The sequence below is a fragment of the Crocodylus porosus genome, unplaced genomic scaffold (assembly GCF_001723895.1).
Source record: "Crocodylus porosus isolate Cpor-Errol unplaced genomic scaffold, CroPor_comp1, whole genome shotgun sequence".
NCBI lineage: Eukaryota > Metazoa > Chordata > Crocodylia > Crocodylidae > Crocodylus > Crocodylus porosus.
Genome location: NW_017728886.1, coordinates 88,826,253 through 88,848,690, shown reverse-complemented (window position 1 = coordinate 88,848,690; position 22,438 = coordinate 88,826,253). Strand labels below are relative to the sequence as shown.

General features: G+C 42.6%; 1 protein-coding gene across 1 annotated transcript in view; it reads left to right on the top strand.

Annotated features, from left to right (window-relative positions):
• Nucleotides 1–22,438, top strand: part of AMPH (amphiphysin) — a 198,525-nt gene that overhangs the window by 174,598 nt on the left and 1,489 nt on the right. The window contains exons 19-22 of the mRNA XM_019538946.1: nucleotides 2,861–2,917; nucleotides 7,977–8,141; nucleotides 9,262–9,528; nucleotides 11,730–11,831. Coding sequence (XP_019394491.1) covers nucleotides 2,861–2,917; nucleotides 7,977–8,141; nucleotides 9,262–9,528; nucleotides 11,730–11,831 — 591 coding nt within the window. The remainder of the gene's footprint in view (nucleotides 1–2,860; nucleotides 2,918–7,976; nucleotides 8,142–9,261; nucleotides 9,529–11,729; nucleotides 11,832–22,438) is intronic.

Sequence of the window (22,438 nt, the reverse complement as noted above, 5' to 3'; positions counted from 1 at the left end):
CTGGACACTTTAACCTTATACTCTGTAAGACTGGCTTAAAGGACAGACCAATATGTGAGTGTAGTGATGCACCACAGACTGCTGACCACTTCCTTACATGTCAGCACACCCAGGATGAGGACCTGGCAAGAGTTAACAATAAAGTAGTTGTGTGGCTCCACCACATTAATGATATGTTGAGGGGGGAATGAAGTATACAAAAGAAGAACCCCCAAAATAGGTGTAGAATAATTTGTTAAAAAACTGCGTAATGCATGAGCCATTGAGGTCTTCCTTCTTCTGATTTAAAATATTCTTTTTACTATAAGAATTTTTCACATTCAGACTTTGACTTCTTATTCTTTGGGCATGTCACAGGGCAAATGAACCTATCTTTTTGTATATGTGGGGAGGAGAAGCAGTAGTTTAGCCAGTCTGTTCGCAGTGGACCCAGCATTGGTATTAAAACTGTGCAGATGGTAACCAAATTGGAAAACAGCTAGGAAATATTTGCCCAGTGGAAGTCTGGGAGAACTGTTCTGCTTATCTGTTTTCCAACAGCACTTTTTTTCCCCCTTGCATGCCACCAAATAATATAGAAGTATTTTATGTTCAATATATTCTTGTCCATCTTGGAAAAAAAGGAAACAGGAATGAAGGGAACAATACAGTATATGAACATGAATAAACCGTGCTATATCCATTCCTTAACATCTTACATGTTAGATATACTCTCTTAATGTTTATTAGAGCTATTAATAGATCATTAAGACTAAAAAAGACTTTCCAGTGCCTCAAAACTAATGCCAGCAATCTTTTCCCCCATTCAGCTAGTCCAAGACTAACACATTTTATTTTCTTTGCTCAGAGCTCCATCCAGAGAAGATCCTTGCAAGCACTGAATGAGTACAGCATATATTGAGTCACATTTTGAGGGTCCCTAATTGTGGTTTTATCAACTTATAGACACAATACCTGGCTCTCATATGCCTGACTCTCCTGATTTGAAGATGCAATAAGGAAGGGAGACACTGAGACACCAAAGCATAAACGGTGCTGCTTGCCTCCCTGCTGCAGAATACTGCAGTTTGGTTTTGGTTTCATTAATAAAGAAAAGGGGTCAAGTACAACGAAGTCGGGTCTCTAGATGAGTGCAGAATGATATGTAGAGTTGTCACTTCTGAAGTTGAGTTGACCTGGGAAATTTATATGCTGATATAAATTTAAAAGGTTCCAAGTCCATAAATAGGGAGAGGACTACTCTGCCAATGTGTCGGTTTGAAACATAGCTTTTACGATCAAGAGAAAAGAAATCTATTATAGTCTACTCAAAAGAAAATTGTATTTGACTTTTGTGTGTGGACATTGTGCATGAAATTATCATTTTTATGATCAGTATTTGTCCATATGTTCGTACACCCTAAATTCTCCCTCAAACTAAGTGTGTAAATGTAAAATACAAACCAGTAGGTTTGGTAGCTTCAGAGGAGAATTAATAATAATAAAAAAGGTTATATAACACTATAATTTTAACAGGATAAAGCTGTGAGAGGTTTCCATAGTAACGCTGCTGACAGCAATTGACTTGCCCTGGCATCTGGACATGTTTAGGGCTTATGATGTGACTGCAGGCAATACTAGAAGATTAGATTAGAAACAAGCATGATTGATATGAAGTTCTGAAATAACGCAGCATCCCTTTATTAAAAAAGAAATACCCAGCCATCTCAAATGAAGCCTGTGAAATTTTGGGGCAACAGTTACAGGATTGTGAAGGCAGTAAACCGTGGTCCAGTCCACATTAGCGCTTGTAACTATTTTGAGACAGAGGTATAGCTCAGCATGACTCTCCATTCACACGTCACGCTGGTTCTTTACAGCCGTCTTCCGAAAGCACACGAAAAAACTGCTAACAATATGTAACCTATATAAGGGTTTCTTCCAGCATAGCTGGCTTTTGGGGAAAAAAATCTGTTCGCAGTGGACCCAGCGTTAGTATTAAAACTGTGCACATGGTAACCAAATTGGAAAACAGCTAGGAAATATTTGTCCAGTGGAAGTCTGGGAGAACTGTTCTGCTCATCTGGTTTCCAAAAGCACTTTCCCCCCTCCTATAGAGTATTAGGTGCTATTTGTTCTGTAAAAAAATAATAAGGCTGGGAAGCCAAGCCAGCAGTCTGTTTACACAATTAAAAACAAATTCACCCAAGACCTTTTTGTATACATCTGAGGTCCTTATTCACCAAAGTAGAAGCTTTAGGCACTACTTAAAAAGTACCGAATCAGAACCTCGACTAGTAGCTTAACAAGGGAAAACAATGCTTTCTGTATCACAACCTCTTTTTTTTTTGCATGGTACATTTAAATGTGAAGGTATCAAAATGTTGAGGGTGCACATAAAAAAATCTACCATTATTGAGAAGTCCCACAAGGAACATTCAAGTTTAACATTTTGTTAGGTCTCAGGGGTAGGAGGGAGTCATGGAAATAATTAGATATAGCTGTGAGATAAGCCTGAGATGCTTATAATCCAAAGAATCAGTGGTGCTCTGGGTTATGTACTTATCAAAAACTGTTCAAGGGTAGCACTGATGGGAAAAACATCTTAAAATTTGAAAGAAAACTAGTTAGTTTCATAGATTTTAAACTATGAAGCTTTTGTTTTTCCACCCATGATGATGAGTTGCTGAAACTATATCATAATAAGAATGGCTTGTTTTCCAAATAATATCTGAACACATTTCCATATGTTATACCATTGGGCTCCAGCCATTCATGTCATTTCCTCTCGCACACATCCTTCTTCCTTTAAGTTAATACCAATTTTTCAGTTGCCAAAACTTTTACATGAGTGTTATGACCATATTTTCTTTTTATACAGGACAGTGGTGAGGCAGTGGATAAGGAGACAACTGAAATTGCTGAGAAAGAGAGTGAGGTGTGTATGAACAGCCTCAGGAAGGTGTTCATTCTCTAATATCTTAAGAAAAGGATTGCAAAATTGTTTTTGTTGTTTCCGTATGATCCATATGTGGGCCAATAGCATGTGATTTTGACTTGGAGCATTTGTGGTTTTAACAACAAAACATCTTTCAATTCAGCAGGGACCTGTTTCAGAACATACCTTTTGCATTGTATGCCATCATAAATATTTTAGGACAATGAACAATGCAGCTGTGTAGTAGAAGGTGGTATAATGTTATTTCTATTGACATTTAGAGTGAGCAGAAAATATGCTGCTATGGAGTCTGTGGATTTGTTTCTTTGAGCTCCTACCCTGGTCGAAAATAGCTTTCATTCATCATGCTATTTTCCTGGCATGCTATGCACTGAACTGCAACAAGAATTGAAAAATAATTATGTTGCAGCTTTATTTTGTAAAGCACAAATTGGGCATTAAATTAGATATAGTTAAAATCAAATTAAAAACAACTCAAAAGCTCAATGAGATACTGAATTTTTCTTTAGTCTATAAGAGGATTCCTGGACTAATGCTTGTATTTTGGGTGACAAGACTTGTCCCTTATGGGTGACAAGACTTGTACTTCTTATTCTGGATCTTTGCCTATTAAAGTGTAATCTTGAAAATATGTTCGAAAATATATCCAAGTAGCACAAGGGGGAGTTCAGGCTTATTCCCTGTGAATTAAATTCAGAAACAGGAAGCAGGGCTTGAAAAGAAGGGTGTGCCTCTCCATTACTACTCAGTTTGGGTTTAAACCTCCAACAGGTTGACCACCTCTCTCTCTTTTTATAAAAATATGAACTCTGATATTAAAATATTTGCTAAAAGATCACATTCACCACTGACTCTAGGTTTAGTCTGCTATAACTCCCATGTCTCGGATTCTTGGTAACAGTGGTGTAAATTCAGATTAAATCTACTAGAGTTAGTAAAGCTTTTCAAAATTTATTTCGAGGATAAAATGTGGTTATTTGCTTTACTAAATTTGAATACTGGCTGTGAATAGAGCACAGGGCCCTGAAATGCCATGGTGATTTTTTCATTCAAAAAGAATGATGAGCCCACTTCATTACTGCATTCCTCTACCTTTACACCAAGACACCTGTGCTGAAATTCAGTAGAATTACACAAACATTAAACTGCAGTAATGTAGCGATAGCCTAATCATATGTCCATAGTCTAAGGCTGGGGCAGTCTGCTCCTCCCTCCAACCCTCTTTCCCTGCCACTCTTCTGCATGCTCAGCTGTCTCTTGAGAGTGGAAGCCAGGGTGGGAGTGGAGAGGAGAGGGTTTATTTGGAGTGCCGGGAAGTGGGAGAATCCCTTTATCGCCACCTCTCCGAGGCATGTTACTGAAAGAGGAACAAAAAGCATTCAAATAATGGGATACCTAGGACAAGTGTTCAAAACAGAACTGTCTTAAAGAAAACGGGATGTGTGGTCACCCTAAATATCAATCAAGGTCTACCTGAGTGTTTGAAGAGTACCAAATACAGCTTCCTATGGTCATTTGGCTCATCTCTCCTGACCACTTCTCATCTAGCAGTGTGCACCTAGGAAATCCTGAGCTATTCCTAGCAGGCAAGGAGGGACTAGTTTTCTCATAATGTACCCGTTTCACAAGAGCCCTATATAGTATATAGTTATATAAGCTCAGGCTCTTGTATATGGTATATTCAGCCCTTACATAGATACATCATTTTTAACTCTCAGATTTCAGGTTTGCTTAATACATGTGAACTGTCATGTAAGATCAAACCAGAAAGTCAGCCTAGTTTGATATACTGACTCCAGCAGAAGACAATACATGATGCTTGATAAAAAGGGAGAGTCAACCTCCTCTTCACTTAACTGGCTGTGCATTGCTATATGTGGAAAATCTCTCTAGACCTCTAAAAGGAACTGATTTGTGCCCTCAAGCATGGATTTTATTTTTTTGTTGCTTTACATTAACTTGTTTAGCTGCTATTATAATAAATGTTCTTAACAGTTATCCAGTCCATGGAGCCTGATCATTACCTGTTGAAAGCTAGCATAATTCTGCTCAAGTCAATAGGATCAGGTATCTAATGATTATTTCATAGTCTTTCTCCAACAACCAGTTCCATTATCTCACTTGTACTCCAGTATAATGAATTCGGTGGGGTTCAGAATCACTAAATTTGGTGGGGTTATTCCTCATTCACACTGCTGTTGCTGAAAAGAGATTCTGACTTAGTATATTGAATGTCTGGGTAAAGAAGCTTTTTTCTGTTATTGCTTCCAAGAAATTCAACCTTTCATTTCTTTACATGCCCACTTCTTTTGCATTATGTGACCAGTAAAAATAAAAAGGCTCTTCCCAGAAGGTTTATGCAATTTAGAATTTTGTGGGCTGTTGTAAAATTCTTTATTTTGTATTACTTTTTCCTTGGGGGAGCAGATTTACCAACAAGGTTTGTTGATCCTATGAAATAAAATAGTACATGTAAATGTCCAAGAGCCTCTGATTCACTGTAACTCATTAAAGTGAAATCCTGCTGTATTCAATGTGAGTTTCACTGTGGTCTTCACCGGGGCTGGAGTTTTGTCCTAAATGTTTTAATACTAGTTCAAGATTTTGAGATTAAAGTTCAAAATGAGAGAGAGAAATTGATTCTTTTTCTGTTGCTTCCTTGGTCATCTTTGCAAAAAATGGTGTTGCTTGTTCTAGCTTTCTATTGTTGTTGTAGTCCAAGTCACAAGAATGAGTTATTATGCAGTTTTTGATATTTGATATGCATTCAGTGACTTACAACAACAGTCTGCAGGAGTTTGACCTTTCCAGTGTACTGTATTTAGAGTTGATATATGTAAAACTATGAATCTCCTGTTGAATGGAATACAATGGGCTGCACAAATCCAATAAACAGGGAAGAAGTGTTGATCCTAACACATCAGATAGCAGGATCAATTTCTGTCGTATTTTGTTAGATGCATACTATATAAAATCAATCTGATGTGTACTCCCCTTTCCTTTCCTTTCCCCGGGTTTCTACAGTCATAGCTTATTGTAATCTCTTGAGTCAAGCGAGCTGAAATTGGTAGAGCTATGAATAGCATGCCTGAAGGCTTCCCTCACAAATCACATGTGAAGATACTGAAGTTTGCTAGTATAATGTAATGCCACTTATGGCCACAGCAATGTATAGTTGATTTGGTATCAGGCGTGGTTAAAATTAGTCACTCTATAAACTCACAAAAAATCTTGTAGCTTTTCTTATCTTCTCAAAGAAAATTAGAAAGATTTGTTTATGAGTTCTTTAAACTACAAATGAATAACAGGAGAAACCAGGGTAATGTCCAGAAGCCCACCAGCAATACAGTAGCAGCCAAATCAGACTGATTCAGCAAAGTTCTGATTTGAAACAAGACCCCTCTATTAAAGGCAATTTAATTGATTGATGCATGGTACTAAATAAAGAAAATAATTTCCCTGCCAGTACCAACATAGTATAACCTTAGAAAGTCCATATTGCCAGTTGATTGGCTTTGGGCTATGAGTTTTGTCTTTTGCCATATACTCCCCAGCCCATGTTTCATCTGTGAAACAATGTGACCGATAAACATAAAATGAAATGCAAATAGGGACTTCATAGAAGCCACTTTATTTATTAGTTGCCTAGGACAATATCAGATAATCATGGTGCCTGCTGAGAGTGAGTCACCAGCAGATTCTGTTGTCCATTACAGACCTCAGAAATTCAGTGAGTTCCCTTTGTCATCTAAGGCAGATATTTAAAACAAGTTTATCCCCTTCCCCCACCTTGTAATTCCTAACCCTTAAGCATGTGGAAGGAGCAGTGTGATCAAAAGAAAAATGTTGTTTCGAGACCTCCATAGACTCTTTTCCTCCACTACCAAATTCCACTCAAAATCTAGCGTATGCCCAACAATGGGTAGAGAGGCTCAGATCACCTGGAATAAGGCCCAGGGTTGTCACTATGAGCATGAAATCATGAGAAAGTCCAAAATACCTTTGTCTGAACTGATGCCAAAGGGTAGTCACCTCAATAAACGCAGCAGAGCAATAACCTGGGCAGCATCTGCACCAGGTAAAATAAAAGTTCAGGCTGGGCTCAATCCAGAGATGCAGTGGGAAGGACTCTGCAGCCTACTCTCCAGCATGTAACTCCACTCTACATTATACACACACTGAAATGAATCTGCTCTCAGAATAAAAATTCTCCTTCATCAAAACTCATGCAGACCAAAGCTATTTCCTCTATTGCCTCGTGATACCCCGAGTACCCATCAGGATACAGCTCGGTTAACAAAGAGCCAACCCAATGTTAATTATTTCTGCAACATGATTGGCTTCATCTAGGATCAGATCCTAGGCAATAGAACTATTATTCACTTTCAGCTTTATATTAAGCTAAATGAACTAAAGAACAGGGTCTGTGCTAATCAGTTCCCTAGCCTCTTGAGATGAAAACCTAGGTGAGACCAATAGGGCTGATAATTGCCAAATTTCAATTACATTCTCCCTGCAAGGTTTCCAGCATGTGAGAGACTGAAATAACCAAGAAGCCTGTGGGAGTAATCTCTGCTGGATGAAACCTTTCATATTCACCTGTAGCCTAGCCAAATTGGTGTACTTTTCTATTCAGCATTGAAAAATCAAAGTCAAATGCAAGCAAACCTTGTATATAACTTTCTGATCAAATGTTTTAGAAGTGCCCAGACCTAGGGAGCTTACAGCTGCCAGATTTTTTTTTGTTTTTTATCCCAACATAGCTGGAGATCCCATATTATCATTCGGATTCTAATATTTTCTTATTTAATTTAACCTTGAGTGATATCAACTTCTATGTTACTCATCTCACAGGATACTTTGTCATGGAAAATCCACCTGCAGGCATTTGTGAAGGAATAAAGTTTCCCTCAGAACGGTCAAAATCTATATCAAAGACCCGACATAATTCTGTGGAGTGGCATCTGTGCAGTTGGTATGCAGCATATATGCCCAGTATGGTTGAGATAGAGACTGGTTTGTTTCCTCTTGGTTGCAGATGGTTACTCTCACCGAGACTTCTGGCCCGGCTGAAGAAGCTGGTATAAGTGTTGTAACAGAAGCTGACGAAGGTGCTGTTGCACCTGAACCTGAAATGGCTGGTGAAGATGACAAAAAACCTCATGAAGAAGAAGAAGAAGAAAAGGAAGCAGAAGTCTCTCAAGTAAGTTCTTTGGGGAGATGCTTTTTATAGCATTATCCAAAAAATGGTTTATTTCTCCTGGTTTGGCCTATGACACGACACTTTCTTTACCCATAACAGACCCTGTTTTGTTGTAAGTAAAGCCAGAGTTACTCCATTGTTTTCAATGGCATGAGCTGGGAGCCTGACTCAGCGTTCCCAGAATAATTTCAGATGATTTTCTAGTTCATAGACACACTTTCAAATGCATATCATATGCTGAATTAATCCTAAATGTAAGCAGAAGATCTTTCATCCCATTAACTATAAATCTGGAGAGAAGTGGTTTGTCAAATATTGCTCATTCATGCTTCAAATGGAAATCTTAGCTATCTGCACTTTTCTTGTAATAAGTCAAAACAAGTGCTCTGGTGATTAGGGAGGACAGGTACCTGTAATTCTCACTGAAGCCAGTAGGAGTGGTGAGTGCTCAGTGGGAGTGATTTTCAGAGCCACAAATGCTAGCTAAGCCCTAGAACTTCACTCCCATTTTTTTTGGGGGGGGGCCGGGGAGGAGGAGGGGTGGTGTTATATCACAGCTTGATAAAATCCTTTTTGAACTGAATCTGATGGTAATATTTGTAGTGGGGCTTAACATTTGCTCTCATTTATCATCATGCTAATCAGGAGTAAGTCTTTGGAATCCAGTGGATTTATAGTGGTGTAAAAACTTATGCAGGTGGATGTAGGATGCCTTACTCTTACCAGGCTTTCATCACTGTTGCTACATTGACTTTGGTGGAGTTGATCCTGGTTTACAGCAATGTGATGGCCTTATCCAGGGTCCTCTGAAGCCAATAGAAAGACTCTTTTAATTTCCATGGATACTAAACAGAGCCCTAGGTGAAACCAGAATTAGGTGCAGAGTATCTTGTATCATGTGCAGAGTATCTTGTATCATTTACTATAACAAGTGTTCTTTGTCTTTTGTGGAAATACAGAGAATAGGCAAGAATGGAAACTAGGTCTCTATAAACGAGAGGAAATTATATTACTATTTTCTACTTTGGATAGATGAGCAATTTAAATGAGTTAGGTTTTCATGCAATCTTATAGGAAGGGGTTTTGTTCAAAAAGTTCTTTCAATTTTTTGTTTCCCCAGGAAAAGGTCAGCAGCATCCCTTCAGTAGTAATAGAGCCAGCATCAAACAATGAAGGGGAGGGAGAAGAACACGAAGTCATAATGAATGAGTCCAAAGATGTTGTGGAAGACATTAGCACTCAGGGCACTGAAAGTCATACTAGTGAAACTTCTGAAGTTGTAAGTGAGCAGAAAACCATTGAGGAAACCCAAACAACGCCTTCTCCAGAATTACCTGTATCAGTGGAGGATACAGCCCGTGGAATGCCACCTGGATTTCTCTTTAAGGTTTACTTGAGTATTTATTCTTGCATTCTTTAAATATCCCTTTAAATCTAGCTTTCAGTAAAGTATATATACTTTAATTCAGCGGCACAGTCTTTTTAGGCTGTAGGGCTGCATTGTTAAATACCAAACATTTCAGCCTGAGTTTTGCTTATATTAGGTTTTTTGTATTTTTCCTTTTTTTTTAGTTTTTTAAATAAGAGAGCTGGTGAAACACCAGTGCAAGTAAAATGTGTGTTATGCATTCATATCCAGTTCTGGAGTTCAGTCAAATGTGCAACTATATTCATCTAATAAACAACTAAATTATTTTAATATATTGAGATGAATTCAATGGCCTGCGTTATACATGGAGTCATACTAGATGACCATAAAGGACCCCTCCTGGCGCTAAAATCTGTCGCTAAAAACCTACTGAAATTGATGTCACTGTATTGTTGATTTCATTCTCTGAATGTATTTATTGTAAGAGTAGCTGATCATGCAGAAAAGCATCAGATTTCTAGAAGCAGTTAAAAGAAATTTAGCCTTCAGAGTTGGGTGGTAAGAACCTTCATGTTTCTTGGTTCTTTAGATACTAATGATTTCTCATTTCACAATTTTTGACTAATAGAAAAACTCATTAAGGATAAATAAGCTTCTCCTATTTTATACTATAATTTGCGTATTTCAGTTTAAGTAGTTCCATTGCAATCTATTGTTATAGTCAACAGATTTATTCATCTGTTCTCATATACAAATACTGTACATCATTTCAAAATAAAATGTAGGCAAGAAAGAGGTAGTTATCCATGTAAATCTGAAGTTAGGTAGAAGGTAGGGCATGGTGGCACACTAACTCATTCAGGAAATCATAAGCTTTTGTAGATGACAGCTTACTTCATCAGATGCTCTGTATGGCCTCACAGAAAGCCAGGGTACTAAACAGAAAGGACTAAATTTATGTAAATATTTTATCTAAGTATAAAATACTTATTCCTTTTTGTTTGGTACTCCAGCTCTCTATGACTCCATTCATAATATCTGACAAAGTAAACTGCCGACTATGAAAGCTTGTGCCTTTCTAAACAAGTAAGTCTCCAAGGTGCAACCCTGTCCTGCCTTCTGTATAGGTAAAAGTGAGACAAGTCATGAGACTCCGATTCAGATATGCTGGTAGTGTTTCTCTGTGGTCTTATTTTTCACCACATTCTCTTGAGTAAAGGATAGAAATTAGGAGTTAGGTCTACCATCTTGTTCTCTGAGGGCGCATCTACATGTACACTTTACTTCCCAGTAGACTAATTTACTGTACAGGAAAGCATCACCATCTGCGTGTGTGCAGCGACTGGGCCAGGGTAGATTAATTTACAGTGCCATTGGATAGTCCTGTCAGACATAGGTACTATCCAACAGTGGAGTAAATTCATAGACATTAGGGATGGAAGGGACCTCGGCAGATCATCGAGTCCATCCCCCTGCCCCAGGATTAATTTACTCAGGCTAAAATTTCACCAGAGCTTATTCAGTCACATTAATTGCATGTGTAGATGCATCCTGACAGCACATTTTTCTTGGACTATTACAGTATTGCCCTGGGACTAGTTGCATTCAATGCAAGTCAAGTGTCTGGATTTAAAGATAGCACAAGTACGTTATTGTGATTCTCAAAAGTCTGCCCAGTTTGCGTAAAAGAAATGTTCCAATCCTGCCTCCTTTACTCAGGCCAGCTTCTGTGGATGACAGTGGGGGATTTGCAAGAATAAGAACTAAAGAAAGCAAGATTTGTCTGAGAGGCAGTTGTTACAGAATGGTACAGCTTCCCATGCCATCAAGGCCCTGAAAGTTTGGTTTGATATGACAGTGCCAGCTAGTGGTTGTAGAAACGATTGAATAGTAAAACTGTTGTATTCTTCTTTACTTAATAGAAAAAAAACTGATGGAAAAAACTATTCTTCTCTACTTAATAGAAAAAACTAATGGAACATAATAAAATACTGACATCAATGGATCTGTTAATATAGCATATACTCTTGAATTTTTAAAATGATCAGTTTCAATATAGTTTAATCCTATAGTTGTATAGTGGTGAGTATAGTATTGGTGAACATTGTTAACCTTAATTGCAAGAGGGGAAAAGATTTTTTTGTTGGGAGAGCTTGTTTCTGCTTTACTTTTCCTGGTACTCTAGATGATGCATGCATATATTGTATTCTTTCCTTCAGGTTGAAGCTTTACATGATTTTGAGGCAGCTAATAATGATGAGCTTAATTTAAAACGAGGAGACGTAGTACTAGTAATCTCTTCTGACACCACAGCTGACCAGGTAAAACTGAAGAACCTTTTCTTTGATTGATTTTTCCTTTGTTTGTGATATTTCCACTACTCGTTTAAAATGTCAGTATTAATAAAAAATATTAGGAGATTGAAATAATCTTCCTATTTAATTATCCCCTGAAGTTAAAAGGCAACATGGAATACGACCTGTAGGGCTGTGCAAAATTTTGGCAGCCATTTCATTTCGGAGGTGTTTCAGCACCCAAAACACTGAATCTGAAACAGAACAGAAGGCTCTGAAACATCTCCATAATTAAACGAAACCATCCACAACATTTCAGAAATGTTTTGGAAAATTTCAGAGTTTCAGAGGCAGGCTTGCAGGAAAACAGAAACTCAGGAGAGGGAGGTGGGGGGAAGGACTGCTCTGATATTGACATCTGTAGCTGGCCAGTGTCTGCAGTCTGTCCTGCAATCCCAGTGCTCTGGGGGGAGGGACAGAAATAGCATATAAGGCTCCATATGAAGCCTTTCTGTCCCTTTTGTGAGCTGTCTCTGGAAGCAACAGTATATGAAAGGCACTGTGGCTGGCTGCAGTGACTGGTTTCAAGTCGGTCTCCTGCCAGTCTCTCTTTTTGGAAAGGATTGGACACAACTTTCCAATATATTACAGATACAAGATGTAGTAAGCAGATAGAAGAAGATATAGTAAATAAAAGATAAAGAAAATAAGCAGATAGAAGAAGATATAGTAAACACATAGATATAGTCAAAGAAGCAGATAGAAGAAGAAGATATAGTAAACACAAAGAAGATTGACTTTTATTAGTAGATATTTTGGATGGGGAATCCAGAAAAAATATGACAAAGCTGAGATGGAAATACAAAGCTCCCGAGCGAGGGACTAACAACCAAGGGATGAGGGAGAGAAGGGGAACGCGACTAGGTTACAAGCGATACAGTGTTAGCCAACTAAGTACTACACTTGATCTGAGCCTTCAAGAGGCTGAGTATTACACACACACATTTTCCAGCACAGCAAACATTATGAAGCATGCTGAAAAGGCAGGTGCCAGGTCTTCTGGCAGGGGAGCAAGAGTGGGCAGAGGAAGAGCTGTAAGTTCCACCCCCCCAAACTTAGATGCACCCTCTTCCCTGGTGGGCATGGGGCTTCTGCTGCTAGTGGCAGCAAAGAGGTGAGAGCAGTGTCTGCACCTGCCCCACCTCCAGTAACACCAGCAGTAATAATAATCCCAACAGCACCACCAGCATACCGGCATGACTGTCTCCTCCAGCCCAATTTCAGTTCCCAGCGTAGGCCTCCCAGTGCCAGAGGAGGAGATGGATATGGAACCAAGGGAGCTCAGTGCCATAGCCAGGGATATTCTGGGGAAGGAGCGGGAATCTGAGTTTGTGCTCCACACCCCTCAAAGTTCCCCTACAGCCAGCTCTCCTTCTCCGGAATGCGCTGTGGAGGAGGTTGTGGGGCAAGTGGCTCAGCTTCCCCTGTTGTTGTGACTTTTCCTGCTGAGGAAGGGGATAAGGCAGGATCCCCACCCACACCCCAGAAGCAAGGGGGTAGTGTGGTATGGGATCATTTTGAGGTGGCAGAAGATCCCAAGTATCCTATCTGCCTGCATTGCTGATGGAAGACCAGCCAGGGCAAGGACAAGAAACACTTTAGCCCCATGGGGCTGCTGATGCATACCAGGAGGCACCACCCCTTTCCCTTGCTCCTCCTCTGCCTGGCACCAGTGGGAGCGTGCCCAAAGGGAAGTTCCTCTCTCACTCCAAAGTCCCCATCCCCCAGAAGCAGAGGCAGACCACCCTGGATCAGTGGGAGAAAGGCAGAAGGAAAGGGGGGCACATTCCCAAGGCAAGTGAGGTCACCCAGAGCATTGGGGGGGATGCTTGCTCTGGATGGACAGTACTTCTCCTTAGTTAAGCGGCCAGAGTTCAGGCAACTCATGGTGATCGTGACCGCATTGTACCACATGCCCGCATGCACCACCTTCAGCAGAACAGTGGTGCTCTTCCTATATGAGGCATCAGGGAGTACTGGAGGGGAGGTGCTGCACAAGACAGGTCTGCAGGTGGCCTTACACTTCACCTTGGACATATGGAGCTTCTGGAGTAGAGATCATGCCTACCTCTCCCTCACAGGGCACTGGTGTGATCAATCAGGCCATCGGTGGGCTCTCCTTCAAGGGGAGGTGATGGATGAGCCACATGGCAAGGGAGATCATGGGGGCCATGAACTGCATGGTGTAGGCGTGGCTTGGGCAGGATGAGCTCACGTGTGGGTTCATGGTCACCAACAACGGGGCCAATATGTTCTAGGTGGTCTGTGATGCCAACTTTTTTGGCATCCACTGTATGGCACACAAGTTCCACCTCATAGTCAGGGATGCTTTGGAGGGGGACAGGGCTGCCAGTGATGGTGCCGTCACTACCATGACCAGCCAGCTCATTTCAAAATTCAGGAAGTTGGTGGGCTGCTTCTACCAGAGCATCAAGAGGAGCAAGATGCTGTGGGAGAAACAGGCAGAGCTGAGCATCCATGCAGGATGTGGAGACTCGGTGGAATTCCACATACCTGATGCTCGAAAGGCTGGTCGAGCAACAGAAGGCCATCCATGAGATGGTCTTGCTCAGGGAGATATGGATCAGTGGCCCCCTTAACAAAACAGAGTGGGGTACCATCTCCCAGATCTTGGTGGTCCTCAAGCCATTTCTTTGAGGCCACCAAAAGCCTGTTGGGGTCCAGAGACACCAGACCCCAGCATCAAGGAGGTAGCGCCGAGGCCTCGGTGGCTACCTACCTTGCCGAGGATGTGGAATCACTGCTCTACAGCCCCTTGCCTACTGGGCAAGCTGCAGCCAGATGTGGCAGGGTCTGGCCGTGGTTGCCCGGGAACAACTGTCCTGTCCACCGAAAAGTGTTCCAAGCAAGCGGGTGTTCAGCATTGCTGGGGATGTTGTGATACCCCACCTCTTCTCCTTGGATCCCAGTTTGGTGGAGCAGCTAGTGTTCCTCAAGGTTCCCCAACCTCGACATGCAGACGGAGTGAATGCCACCCTCCTCACTCTGCACCTATTTCCTTTTTTTATTTTTATTTTTAAACCATTTAATGCCCCATCCTTAGAGCTGGAGGTGGCACTCACTGTATCACCAGCCAGCAGGGGAAGAACATCTCCCTGCTGAGCTCCTGTTCCAGAATGAACTTGGATGTATGGGCTTGGGCTGTGGGTAAGGAAGAGGCCCCAGGTCCTGGGCATGACTAAAACTGCACCCTGTCAGGGTCAGGAGGCCTGGTGGGACTACCGGTGGCATGGCAGCCCACAAGAAATGCCAGGACCGCAAACCTCCTTGCTGAAAGGTGGGTAGAAGGCATCTTATAACCTCCAGCCAACACACGAGTGCACAGTCCTGGCTACAGAAAGCCCAGACCTGTAAGATCTTTGAGGCCTAAGGGGTTCGCCAAGCTCCATGTGCCTCCACACAACAGTGGAGTTGTGAGGTCCAGGTGAGCTTCACTGCTTGGGATGCCATCTGTGAGGCAAGGGTCACAGTGTTAGGGGAGGTATGAAGCTGTGGAATGGATGAATATCACTCCTAGAAATCGGGGCCTAAATGGGCGGCCTCCCGCCTGGGAAACATCTGAATCAGTTTTCCATCAAGGTGTGGCAGGAGAAAGAGGGGTGGGCAGTTGGCTCAGAAACAGGTGGGTGGGCTGGAATCTCTCCTGCTCTTCCTCGATGGAAAGAATAGTGAAGAAACCAGAGGCAGGCATGCAGTGCAGGCAAAAAAGCCAGTCAGTGAAAGGTAAATTGAGGTGTTAAGGGGTGAGGGACTAGCTGGGTGGGGGGAGTGGAGGTAAGTGGAATATAGTAGGTAAACATGGAGAGGTACCTGAGGAATCAGATGTTGGGCAGGTTATAGTGTGTCATAAATCCAATATCTATATTGAGTCCACAAGTGTCTGTATCTAGGAGGTTGATAAAGTGAAGTTCATAGGCTCATCTGTAAAAAGTGATTTGTAAATTCCTTTTGAGGATCAGGCCTGAGAGATTGGAGACAGAGTGGCTTCCTCTCGAGAAATGTGACCACACAGGTAGTTGGGTTTTCTTGTCTGTAATAGATTGGATTAGTATGTTGGCAGGTTTTGTATTTCTTGTCATGGCATGGTCTGGATCCATTCATTGTGTGTTGGGCTATAGGAAGTTGGCTTCTGGTGATGAGGTTAGTGAGGTTCGGTGCTTGTTTGAATTTACAAACCACTTTTCACAGAGGAGCCTATGAATTTCACTTCAGCATCCTCCTAGATACAGAAACTCAAGGACTCAATATAGACATTAGATTTATGACACACTGTAACAGGAGCAGGCAATTATTTCAGGCAGAGGGCCACAGCAGCAAACTGCCCAGCACGGCAAGTGGGGGGGGCATAGCTGCTGCCGCAGTAGCACAGCCCCAACAGGTGAGCCCAGAGCCAGTTCGGGGCCAGGTTACAAGCTGGTGCTGAGTGCCCCTTGCCTGCCCTGTGGCTGGTGCCCCACACTGCAGCCACTCACAGCCTGCGTGGGACTGCCTGTGCCTGCTCAGGACAGCCCCACATGGGCTGCGAGCGGCTACAGCAGGGAGTGGCAGCCGTGGGTCGGGGGAGGGGTCGCTTTTTCCCGTGCTCCGCACCAGCTCCTTCCTTGCCCTCCCCACCCCTTACCTGAGCTTCCAGTGCCGGGGAAGCCACGTGGTCCCAGGCAGCAGGACTAGGCGGGCCCTGATGTTGTAGAAGCCCACCGAGGATTCCCCTGGGTCATTTTTGACAGATAAATTTTAATTTTCAAAATTTTTTTAGGGGCCCCATGGGCCAGATAGAATGGCCTCACAGGCCAGATCTGGCCCGCAAGCTGTATTTTTGCCCACCCCTGCACTATAACCTGCCTGACATATGACTCCCCAGGTACTTCTCCACTTTTACTTGCTACATCCCCATTCCCCTCCCTCCCTCCCTATCCTGTCTCTCATCCCTGATGCCTCAATTTACATTTTCACTGGCCTGCTTTCTTGCCTGCATTGAATGCCAGCCTCTGGCTTCTTCACTATTCATTCCATCCAGGAAGAGCACACACATATCAACTTGATGCTTCCCCAGCCTGACAAAGGTTTTTTAAACACGAAAGATTGGTAAGATATGTTTCTGCAACTATTCAGTGGTTCTATTAGAAGATATCAGAGAGACCCTCAACTGGTCCATGCTGGGACCAGCACCCAAAGTGGGGTCAAGGGGCCTGGGGCCCACTGTGAGGAATGCCCAGAGCAAGAGGCTCGGTATTTTGACTGGCCTGAAGGCTGGGCCAGGGCCTAAAGGTGAGCCACAGAGGGGACCACAGCAGGAGAGGGTGAAGTGTGCAAGGCATGGGCTTCAGTGTTAGGGGAGGTATGGAGCTGCAGAATGGATGTCACCCCAAGACGTCTAAATTGGCAGCCACCTGCCTGGGATACATCTGAATCAGTTTTCCATCAAGGCATTGCTGGAAAAAGAGGGGCAGGCAGTTGGCCCAGAAATTGTTGGGTGGGAAGAGATCTAACCAGCACTGGGAAGGCCCCCTGTTACAGGCTACCATCCCTGCTGCTTTGATCCTGCTGCAACTTAACACACACACACACAGTTACACAAGCGTCATGAGTTTTGCTTTGAGCAGTTTAAGGTGCAGTTTCCCAGAAACCCTTGACCCATCTCCTTGAAACCTAGCAGGTTTCATGGCCTTAGAAGGGGCTACCATACCTGCTGTTTTCATCCTGCTGCGCATTAACACGTACACGTGACATGAGTTTTGTTTTGAACAGTTTGAGGTGCAGTTTCACAAAAGTCCCTGCACCTTTCTTCTTGACACATGGCAGGCTTCATGCCCTCAAAATGGGCTATCATCCCTGTAATTTTCACCCAAATCGGGCAAGAAATGACAAACTTATAGGCATTTTAAAGATTCCCCTTTATAGCCTATGGCTGAATCTCCAAAATGGCATTGAAACTCTGAAACAGATTCAGCCAAATCGAAATGGAACAGTGATCATTTTCAGGTCATTAGGGCCGTGCAAAACAGCTATGTCTCATTTTGATTTTGGATTCGGATGTTTCGGAGGACAGCAATTTCTAAAACACTGAAATGAATTGCTGTCCTCCAAAACATCTGAATCCAAAATCAAAATGAGACATAGCTGTTTCGCACGGCCCTAATGACCTGAAAATGATACTGATATACCATATTTACTCAAATCCATCATGGGGGGATTTTCCCCATTCCCCCACAGGGGTGCAGGTAGCAGGGAGGCAGGCACTGGAGGTGCAAATTTTGGGTGGGACAAGGGCCAGGGGGCATAGGCACAGAGGCGGGCGAGTGTTGGGGCGGGGCTTGGTTCAGGGGTCTGAATTCCTGCTTCCCCCCCACACCAACTGCTGCTTTCTGTGCTGCTTATTCCCTTGTCACTGCTCTTCCTACCACAGTGCTGGGAGGGACAAATTTAATATGACCCTCCAATATTGATATAGAAACCAATTATTGGGGGGTCATCTTAAATTCAAAGTCATCTCATATTTGGGTACATACAGTAGCATAAGCATGATTTCACTGACAGCATGGAATGTGATTATTTTAGAAGTCTTTGTTACTTTAAATTGTGATATTGCTTGCAAGATATACATAAACAAAAGTATATACAGAAGAAAATATGGAAATACCGTATTTTCTCAGACATGCATCTGGTGTTTGGAAGACCTAATTTAGAAAAAAGATTTTTCCAGGGACATGGCTGACTGTCTGCCATACAGTAAGCCTTCCTGGAAATAGAGTATCCAGGAAGTGAGGCATCACAGGAGACAGTCTGGGTTAGGCTGGAGGAACTGATGTAAAAAGGACACCTACAGGTTTGGCTCCAGACCCTTGCAAAGACTGTTAGTAAGCCTGTTACTTCTTTACTGTAAACAGTTCTTTATATAAGTTCATGTAAATAATAAAGGGTTGTATCCGCGCAACAAGCTTCATCAGAATGGCCGGTCTGTCCAACTTGTGAATGCCGTGGGGCTGCAGGACCCCCCAGTCACACACTGCGCAGGCCACACAGGCAAGTGCCATGTGGGCCACCTGCTGCACTGTGCTAACCTTCCCTTGCCACACCACATAGGCTGCTGAAGTGCCCTGTGAGGCCTCCCCAAGCCATGAGTATCCTCTGCCACCTCCCCCTTGCAGACATGCCATGTGGCCCCTCTCCACACCACATGGACCCACAACACAGCCCCTCTCCTTCCCTCCCTGTGCTGCACAGACATGCTACAGCATGCCCCCCCACAATCATGGTGAGCAACTCCCACTGCTCTCCATCAGCAAAGATGCTGCACAAGGTCCCTAGTCTCCCCCCTCCCCCACCAAGTCCTCCAGCCATGGGCTCTCGGCCCTGTGGGCCAAGCCACTTCACTTTAGGAGTAGGGGTTGGGGCAGGTACCAGAAACTTAAGGAGGGAGGGGGAGCCTCGGGACTCAAGGGTCAGAGCAAAGGAGGGATCAGCAGGAGTCTAGGGGCTGCATGTTAACTCCTTGAGGCCTGTATGTGCCTCTGGGACACCAGCCCTGTACTACAGATGCCTGCAGCACCTCACTCTAAGCCAGCTCAGTGGCTCTTCAATCAAAAACTACTGCCACACCAGTGACTGTGAGAAAGTTAACACTGGGCTCCACCCCTGCTCTTGAAAGCTGCCTTGGCAGCCGCAAGTCAGTGTCTGCCTTCTCTGTTTTACCTGCCTCTATTCTAGTGAAGAAAACTCAGCTTCCCTGTTTAAGACATGCACCCCAATTTTGGAGGACTGATTTTTGAGGGAAAGGGTGGTATGTGTGAAAATGTTTTAACTCCTTAGGTCACTGTAACATCTCGTTTTAATGTTACAGCAAAATTGATTACACAGTAATCTGCTGTTAAGACTTTTTATGTATAGATTTGAACAGATCAATACAAATTAGCTCACAGAGAGCACTGAGGCTGCTTACAGATTGTGCAAGTCTAAAACCAAGTTGTACAGAAGTGTTTATGTGAGTGTGATAAGCCTGTAAGTCTCCTCTCTGGAGAGCTATGTGTGTCCCACAATACAAATTCTGGAAGCACAGTTAAACCCTGCTGGCTCTGCAGCTAATGCCCAGAAACATCCACTGGAGTTTTGTCTACATAAGCCATAGAGGACAAGGCCCAAAAAGGGTTTATCTTGTTGATAAAAGATTGTATTCTGTAGGCTGAGGGTTTACGGAGGCGCACAAAGGGATTTTCTGATTCATGGACTCACTAAAGCCATTTGCAATAATGAAATAAAATTGTTTCTCCTCCTTTGGTAAGGGAAGATATAGAGAGTGTCTCTGTTTTTGGAAACCATCTACTTGTCATTTCTTGCCCTGATCCTGCAACATTAATTGATCACTCTCCAAGACACCTCAGGAAATAAAGCAACACTTCTGAGGGCGTGTGTTTGAAATATTGGGACCTTTTTTGAAAACACCGTTGGCTATCAGGTGCTCTGTAACTCTGTAACAGTAGAAGAAGAACTAGTGATTAGGGGGGTGTGAACCAGGCTGCATTCGATTCAGATTTGGATTTGGCCCGAATCAGGGGACAGTGATTTGATTTGTTGATTCAGATCACTGTCCTGATTTGATTCGGCCAAATCCAAATCTGAAGATTCAGTGCTGATTTGGAGAATCAGTGATTTGGCCATAGACACAGCTTTAAATGTTTTTTCTACATACCTTGAGGTACCAGGCATGGCTCATGAACGATGGTGGAGCGGATTGAGCATCCCACAGGAGTGCAGGGGGGAAGGGGGAGCTGTGCTTCCCCGGCTCAGCAATCAGCCGCAGGGGGACCCCGGGTGCCCCCACCTCAGACCCAGGAGGTACCAGTCGCCAAGCCAGGGGGTGGGTGCGAGGGTCCCCTGTGCACTCCACAGCAGACCCAGAAGTGCTTCTGGTCCACTTCCGGGTCCACTGCCGTGCTCCTGTGGGATGCTCCACCTGCCCCAGCATCTCAGCCTTCACAAACTGCCTGGTACCTTGAGGTATGTAGAAAAAACATTTAAAGCTGTGTCTATATCCGAATCATCAAATGTCTCTGAAACTCTCCAAATGGATTTGGAGGGTTTCAGTTTGATTCAGAGAGATTAAAGGGTCTCCTGATTCGATTTGGATTTGGAGATTCAGCTGCTGAATCGGGCCAAATCTCCGCTGAATCAAATCGGTGACCAAAGGTTTGCATAGCCCTACTAGGGATTTCAACTTATCTCTGGCTTTTGTATAGGGAGCAGAGTAATGTTCATGCTTTTTTATATTTCTAGCATACTGTTTCAGGTATTTATTCAGTGTGACCCTACATTCTTATGCAACTACATTCCATTACCCCTTTTTGTGGTAAGCAATTATTTAATTGACAGAGTTCAACTGATTTCAATGACATTACTTACGGAATAAGACACTACTCATTATAGAGATAAGAGAATCAGACTTGTAATTTTAACTCTGTTGTCTTGGCATGTTATGTGTTAAATATAATATGAGTTATGTCTTGATTAACCTAAAAGATATATTCTTGTCTTGCTGTACATAGCAATAGAGTAAAATTCAGTAGCAATAATTGGACAAAATTAGATTTAGTGATTGATAATATATGTAGATAGACAGATATGGTATAAGAAGTATTATATCTACGATTAAAGAATATATATATAGATATGTATGTATATCTCTAAAACTATTCTGTTAATATCTTTATTATTCAGTGTACATTCACCCTTCATGTTTAGCATCACCATTAAACTTAATCTTTTTGTCCTCTACTAGGGTACTTTCTAATATTATACTGAGTCTTTTTATCTCAGTTATTCTTTTTCCTCTTTCAAAATTGTCCTGTCTAAAGCCATATTTCTTTTATATTTGGTAGCATCAATTCATATTTCCAGATCATATCACACAAAACATTTTGTCTTGTTTTGATCCTGGTTGCTTCACTTTTTCTAATAGACTTGTGCTGAACTGATTATTGGTTGAGACTGAGTATTGTCATCACAGATTTCTAGCCAGATCTGCCTTCTGCTCAGGAGGGTGTCATTTACCACTGCCCCTTCTGTCTCAGATGTATCATGTGATTTAAAAATATTTTCCTAGTTAAATGTCCCCCGGTTTATATCAGTGCCAGTCTAAAAATGCTGTCAGCCTAACCAGCTTCAGGGGTACTTAATACTCAATAGAGAGCCACTTCATCGCTGAATGGAGTTTCAAGGAATAATCATGGTTTGACATTATGACTTTGTGCTGTGTGGCAAAGTATGATCAAGACCACTCCTTATACATCCTGATAACATAATCAGCATTAATACATTCAAATGACCAGCAAAAAATGCTTGCACCTGCGGAGCAGACATTTGACAGTCTGTAGTCTGACCTGGGTACCACGGTCTAACACAGAGCTGTGGTTACATATTCTAAGTGCTTAGAAATACATGACTGATTATCTCCTTTTTCCCACGTCTGACATTTATTCTTCTCCTAGAAGAACAGAAGTAGAGGGTCTGTGAGGGAGCGGACGCTAAGGGCGGCCGTGAAACTCCCTAGCGCCCCTCAC